The sequence below is a fragment of the Grus americana genome, chromosome 1 (genome assembly GCF_028858705.1).
Source record: "Grus americana isolate bGruAme1 chromosome 1, bGruAme1.mat, whole genome shotgun sequence".
Lineage (NCBI taxonomy): Eukaryota > Metazoa > Chordata > Aves > Gruiformes > Gruidae > Grus > Grus americana.
In genome coordinates this window covers 134,287,965-134,295,181 of record NC_072852.1, presented here as the reverse complement: position 1 = coordinate 134,295,181, position 7,217 = coordinate 134,287,965, and the positions used below count along the sequence as shown (strand labels likewise).

At 45.4% G+C, this 7,217-nt stretch overlaps 1 protein-coding gene across 4 annotated transcripts in view; it reads left to right on the top strand.

The window, feature by feature from the left end:
• The window catches only part of BEND2 (BEN domain containing 2), a 31,736-nt gene continuing 24,519 nt past the window's right edge, over positions 1-7,217 (top strand). For 2 of the 4 annotated variants that reach the window (XM_054850100.1, XM_054850082.1), the window contains exon 1: positions 1-986. In XM_054850100.1, coding sequence (XP_054706075.1) covers positions 974-986 — 13 coding nt within the window. In that variant the 5' untranslated portion in view covers positions 1-973. Of the gene's footprint in view, positions 987-1,359; positions 1,877-7,217 lie in introns of those variants that run through there. The other 2 variants (XM_054850104.1, XM_054850092.1) reach the window with 1 other exon arrangement.

Sequence of the window (7,217 nt, the reverse complement as noted above, 5' to 3'; positions counted from 1 at the left end):
CTAGATCTTCTTCCAATCCCTCCCTAAACACAGTCCCCCAGAGATGTCCCTGTGCCTCCAGAGGGGAGTCTGAGCACACCCAGGGGATGTCTGGCCAGGGTGTCCTGGCCCTACCAACCCTCCATCCCCAATCCTGAACTGAAAAAAAAGGGGGGTGGCATATAGAGATGAAGGAGGCAGCAGTAGGGCAAAACCCACAAAATTGTTAATATAGGTAGGTGAGGCTAGAATTTCTACACTCCGTCCCTCCCAAAGGCCCATAGTGTTCCTGTATGAACTGGAAGCCTGATACCTGACTTTGTACAGTTCTGTGAGGACGTTTGGCAGCCGTTAATACCCTTCTGTAACTGGCTTTCTCCCATTACAACAAGTGGTTTGCAAAGACCCAAAACCAAATCTGATGGTGTGGTAAGGTAACGAGACGTTATTGTACGCTGAGAGCTGTGGCAGCGGACAAGAGGCTCTGCAGTTCGAACACCGCAGAGGCCTGACCTGAAGTTACCCATAGCTTTGCCCTCCAGCGGAGACTCGGAGAGCAGCTCGGCAGCCCTCCGTCCTCCAAGGGACGCAGAAGCCTGCATGAAACCGAACCCGCTGCCCTCGGCCAGGCCTCGGCCAGCAGGGAGCGTGGCAGCGCTACGGACCCAAGAGGAGCGCAGAGAAAGCCGGCTCACCCTGCCTAACGCCAGAGCCGGCACCTGGCATCGCACCTCCGCCGCCGGGGCGCGGGCGGGCGGCTGAAGGAGAGGGCGGCACCGCTCCCGCCCCCCCCCCGGCTCTCGTTTGCCAGGCGCGCCCCCCCGTACCCAGCGCGCAGCCGCACTGCTTCAAAACAGTTTGTTGCTCACGTCGGAGAAGCCGCTTCCGTTTCCAACGCCGCATTCCGGCCACACCTGCCTGTGCCGGAGCCCCGGCTCGCTCCGCTACCCTACCCGCCCGAGAAGGACCCCGCGCTCCGCCGCCCCAGCAAGCCATGTCCGCCGAGGGTAAGGCTCCTGGTCGCCCCCGCCGCTCCCCCGAGGGAGGGGAGACGGGACGCGGAGAACGCTCCCTCATCGTTCGGAGCAGCCCCAACGCGCTCCGCCGAGCCGGCCGAGCCACGCCTACCGCTCCCGCCGCTATTCGCCGGTTCCGGCGCGGCGAGCCGCTGCCATTGGCTTTCGTTACTGCCCGTCGCGGGCGCGTCAGTGGTGGGGGGGGCTCGAGGCGCGGAGGGCGCGCGGGCGGGCGGTTGGCGGTGCTGCGCGGGGTGGGGGCGGCGGGGCCGGCAGCGTTAATGGTTTCCGCGGGCCGCGCGGAGCCGGCGGACGGGACTGAGGGGGTGGGGGTTCCCGCGGGTGGGCAGGAGGGGCTGCCGTGGGCGCCCGGGGCCGGGCGTACGTGCCCCAGCGGCCTCCCGGGTTGTCCGCGGGCCTCGGGTTTTCCCCGCGGGCGCGTATTCCCGAGGCGCCCCTACAGCGTTCCTCCTTCCGCAGCTAAACTGAGGGCGGAGGGGCAGCCGTGCGCGGCTGTGCCGTTGTAGAGCTGGAAGCGGGGGTCTCAGTGAAGTTACTGCTCAGAAGAAGTAATGTGGCCTTGCCACAGCTTGATTACCTCCCGGTGTAGGGCTGGAGGGTGATAGCGGCAGTTAGCGTGATTTGCGATAGGGAAAGCTTTTACGTTCTTAAGTCTTCAAATGATGGGTGAGCATAGTGGCAAAATGTTGGGGAGACTTTGCTGTGGAACAGCGGTGTCTCGGCCCTGGCGGGTCCCCGGGTGCTGCAGTTACTCCGGTACAAAACTAGAGCACCAGCAGACATGAGTAATGCTCCTAAAGTGAGATGTCTGACCTAATGATCTTTCCATTCATGCACACTGCAACTTCTATGTCTTGGAGGTATATGGGCTTCATTTACTTAAGATCAAAGCAAGTATATTTCTGTTGGTTACATGCTTCACCTTGCCCTTCCAAGGAGTGTTTATACAGTCTCACATCACCTGAAGCTGGTTTAGTTTGTCATTGCTGTCACAGACCTCTCTACCCACCTAAGAGGAAGAGGTTCCAGTTGTCTCTTACTCAGATGCCCGGTTTCCTTGTGTGTCTTCATGGTTCAGGGAGATTTTCTGTCTGAAAAATAATCTTATTTTTGGTGTGGTTAGGCTTTGGCCAGATCACTCTGCAATTTTACAAGTGTCAGCATGAAGTAAAGAAGTAGGATTGAGATGTAGGAGGGTGGGAAGGGAGCACAGCAATCCTGATCTACTCTTGATTAAGCAAACTTCTAGGGTAATACATTGGGTGTCTGTTCCTTCTCAAAGTTTGTCCTCAAATTTTTGGTCTCCAGACTGGCTTTGTCTATAACTCAGTAATCTTAACAAATACTAAGACTGTTCTAAATTCCTTGGCGATAGAAAAAAGGTGCCATTAATAGTATTCCTCAGTCAAAAGGCACTGTATGAGCTCAAATCTTTTAAACATCAGAGTCCTGTTTGTGAGACTTGTTTTACCTTTAGTTCTGATCTTACTAGCATCTTGGTAATCCAAATATGAGACCTAAAGCCACAGGAAATCTAGTTTCATTATTCTGCTTCTCACCATAGTAATTGGTTGGCATTTGCTCCATATATGATCCCATTGTCTTAATCTGTTGCAAATTTCAGTCATGCAAATTCTGACTACACTATTCTAAATTAATTATTGTTTCAGTGTTCAGAGACGATTGATAAGCATTTTATCTCTGGTAGAGTATTCTGGTGTCTCTGATCTGTGACACCCTATCTAGATTAAGGACTAAATTATCAGAAGTATGCTAAATTCAGGGATGCAACTTGAGGTAGATGGTACCCAGTTTTTCTGAGTGCAATATTTAGGTATCTCTATAAAATCTAGTTCATCTTACACATAGCTTCCATGGACGTCTGTTGCACCTGGGAGTATTGAGAACATGTTTCCAGACATAGAGAGATGTGTCTAACTAAGCTCCTAGAAAATGAAGAAAAAACGCTGGATTTCTGTGAAAAGTTTGATTTAGTTTTAGTGATTTTGCTAGCAGCCCTCAGGAACTCTGTAGTAGAGATTGGGATAGTATTTAGTACTACTCAGTGCTTTCAGCTCTCATCTGCCTCCCTTTACCATTCCATACCTTGTGGTTACCTACATTTCTCTTTTGTCAATAAGCGAGAGTATTTATCAGGTAATGTCTGACTCAGCACAAGTCCTTCCTTATCCCACAGGCTTATGTGGTGTATTTAATTAGTAACGTACTCTGGGAAGGAAAAGTAGTCTGCTAGCTTGTCTTCAGACTTCAGCGGATGCATCAGATCTGGTTGTATTTCTGTGCTCGTAACTTTGACTATCATAGTAAGCACAAATGTGCTTTAAACTCTGTTATGTCCGCAATGAGATTGCTTTAATATGCAAGTGATGACTTGAAGCTAGGATGGGATGAGATGATACTACCCCTGAAAGGCATCATGACGCTGGTGTCCCTGGCTCTCCCGTGTGTTCGTTCCTTTTTTTTTTTTTGTGTATGTTACCGTAAGTGTCGGACCATAAATAGAGCAGGATCTAGCTGTAGTCCAAGTTAGTGCTGGCTGGCTCTCCTTTTGTGACTTAGTTTAAACCCAGGGAAGTTCCTTGATATATCTTTTATTTGTTTGAGTAGGGTTGCTTTGCTTGATTTGCTTCGGTATGTAATTTGTAGTTGCTACAGAGTTTTTGGGGGTTTTGTTTGTCTTTCAAAGCCAGAGTTTAAAAAAAAAAAAAAAAAAAAGACTTCATGTTTGGGTTTGAGTTTTTGGTTTTGTGGGGGTTTTTTGTTTGCTTGGTTTTAGTATTTCTTGATGATTAATATCAACATATTTCCATCTCTAAATTATTTTGGTGCTACCATCATGTGTCATGCCATCTGTTCCTCAACTGTCCGTGTGTCTGTCCCCATCCCCTCCCTGTGTCCGTCTGCCCTGTGTCATGTGTTGTCCGCTCCACCTCCGCCTCCCCCCACCCCCTGCAGTTTTCTTTATGTTGCAGTTTGGTTCTATTTGTCTTCCATTCTTCTGTTTTCAGCTCTTTTCACCAAAGCCTATGCTACTGGCAATAGGTGACTGAGCAGTAGTAAAAAGATAATCAGTCATTTGATTGCTGGAGTATGTTGATCAAATGACAGTTTCCAAAGAGAGAAAATTTTCAAGTCATAATGACTTTTAAATATAATTCTCTGTTGGTTATTGGAAAGAAATTCTTTATGATGCTTAGTTTTCACTTTGCTGCATAAAAAGCTGTAACTTAATATAGCAATGTAACTTCTGATGCAGAGTTAGACGCAGTTGGACATTTTTACATGCAAATCACTATAAAAGCTGGGCTCAAGTTTAAGTGCGTTTAACTTCCTACGGATACCTGCTACCTGATGATTTTGTGCAGAAGCAAAGAGCTCCTCATGAAAGAATTCTGAACAGTGAACATAAACAGCTTTTAAGTTAAAAAGAGCACCTCCAATCTTGGCTTCCTAATTGGGTCATTTCACAGCATTTCTCTGTCTACAACTATCTTTAAGTACAATGTGTTTTTTATGAACCTTTACCTTACATTATAGCGTATCCTACTGCCTTACTGAAAACAGTAAGTCATAGTCTATACCATATAACCCTGAGCATGCACTGAGTCTGAGAAGGAAATTTAGTTTGGTGATGTTTTCTAATTTTAGATGATTGTTTCTTCAGTTTTCAAGCAGAAATTCAGAGTTCTCTTAAACTGGTAATTTGTTCCAATGATCGGATAAACCAGCCTATTTAGTAAGTCTTACTATAATGTGTAATTCATTTCACAGTAAAAGCCTTGTTTGAAATAAATAAACCTAAAATATTTCCTTAATCATACTTTTTTAAATTGATAATTTCCTTTCAAGACTTACTGGAAACGTCTATATATCTATTCTATGATATTTTGTGTCAGTGGAGCTAATTAATGCAATGAAATTAGTAACTTGACGCAAGAAATGCAGTTGCATCTTCATTCAAGTCACAAGTAAAAAATATCTTGGTGGCTTCATTTTTATTTATTTTTTTTCAGGAGCACAAATTAATCACAGAATTTGGCAGTTTGTGGTTTCTGCTTGAGAGAGACGGATATGTATTTCATATTGTTTGGCGCTATATATGCGGTATTATTTCGTACTGCTAGCTCTTTTAAGAAGCATCAGAAATATTTAGAATTGCTTACAGGACCAAGTTGCGGTTTCTTTAAGATTATGAGTAAATAGCTGGAATTCTTTTGTCACAAGTTTTGACGGTATGAAGATTATAGTTGAATGAACAAAGTTGTCCTCACATGTAAGAATGACTACAGTAGTGACATTGAGTTGTTTTCCCTTGCCTGAATAGAGTATATATAGGACTATAAGATGAGAACTACCTCCTCCCCACTTTTTAAGTTAGCTAATATTTCTTGACAAGTCTTCTAAACAAAATATTTTTGAGCACAGACATTCTCTTGGTGATGAGTAAAGGCATTTAAATTTGTCCACTGACTTTAGAGGCAAGGCAACTAGAATAAGGAAGACGCGGTTGGTATAAAGCAGGTGGGTCTGCATTTCTTAGAGCAGCTTTCCTTTATTGTTCCAGTGACTGGTCATGTATTCTAATCTCAGAACTTCCTGACTGCCCATGTAAGTGCCATTCTGAAGAGGGACTAGTTTCCTTTCCCTGTATGAGAGCAGCCATGTTCAGCAATGGGTGATGGCAATTCAGAGCCATCCCCAAAGGGGGTGAGGAGGACCCTGACGACCACCTTAGGGGTTAAAAGTTTTGAGATACTAGTCCTTGTTGCTGTATTGCTTCTACATCATTGTAGAAGTGTTTTGTAATTAATTAGATATTTTTTGGAAGTGAGGTGTCTTCCATTTCTGTATTTTCCTGTTTGGTTTATGTTTATCCTCCAGCTGTGAGTTGCTGTAGCTACAGACTTTGGAAACACTTTGTGCCTGGAATCCACTGCACTGTTGAAATTCTGATTTTGAAACTTACTTAAGAAAGGATGGTGGAGAGTATGGAAGACTGAGCTTTGCTTTCAGTATCAACCCGTTGTAGAAACTCTCCTGACTTCTGATAGTAGTGGCCGCCTTCTAGTCCCAATGGAGTTGCTTTGTCTTTGCTACATGCTGGTTCCACAGAATTTTCCCTTTTCTATACCCGTTGGTCTGTCTGCTGTAGATTTGAGTGACGCAGTTGCTGGTCAGGTAGGTTTGATTTGCCTGCCTTATTTCCCCTGGGCTAAAGTGAGGCATGAGATTCGTGGCAAAGATTATGAATATAAGGGTAAATTCTGTGTGTTGTAGGGTTGCGCAGGTAATGTACAACTTGTGTTCACTTCTTCTGCTTGGGGAAAGAAAAATGTTTGCAGGGCAGCAGAGGCCCAGGTGTTAGTAGGGTGTCCGTCAGGCCATAGAGTAACTTGGTGTACTGGTTGGGGAAATGGGCAGAGAGGATTCTGTTCCCACCTGCTTCGTGGCAGATGCAGTTTTCCTGACTCTTGCTTAACTCTCTCCCAAAGTAGGTAGAATACGAAATTATTGTCAACAAAAAAATTTGTGCCTGTGAGGCAGTTAAATAATTCAACACACGCAAGTAACTCATGTTAGCCTGCAACGAACTTCAGTCAGTGAACATCACTGACGTGTGTTGCTGAAAGTTGTGCCTAAATTAAGTTCATGAGTAGTCCTGTTGTTTACTTCTACACAGCTAATTAAAACTGGCCAAGAACTGTTCTCTGAGCCTAAGCGGCATATCCCAGCTCATGTCCACTCAGTTAAACTCCTTTTTGTAAGCAAACTATGCCCCAACTAGCTTTTTGGCTTCATTTAGTACTATAAACATAGCTATTGACTGCAGGGTGTTTCTGAACAGACCCTCAATTTGGTGAAGTCTTTCCTAATCTGATGACAGCCAAATCCAAACTGCTGTATTGTTTCTTCTGGTTTAGATGGGAGTATTGGCCAGAGGGAAAACTTTGACCTATGGAATTCAGCTTCTTTCCCACCTTTTGGTCTCTTAAGAAATTGGAACAGAGGGAAGAGAGCAGGATTTGCAGTGAATTGCTTATATAAGAGTAAAGAACCAGATCACTGTTACGCTTATACAGCCCTGACTGGTTCCTGGAGCTCAGTCAATCCTGTGCACTGAACAGGGTAGAGATCCTGTGGAAAATATGGCATGTGTTCATGTTGTTAGTGTGTCACTGT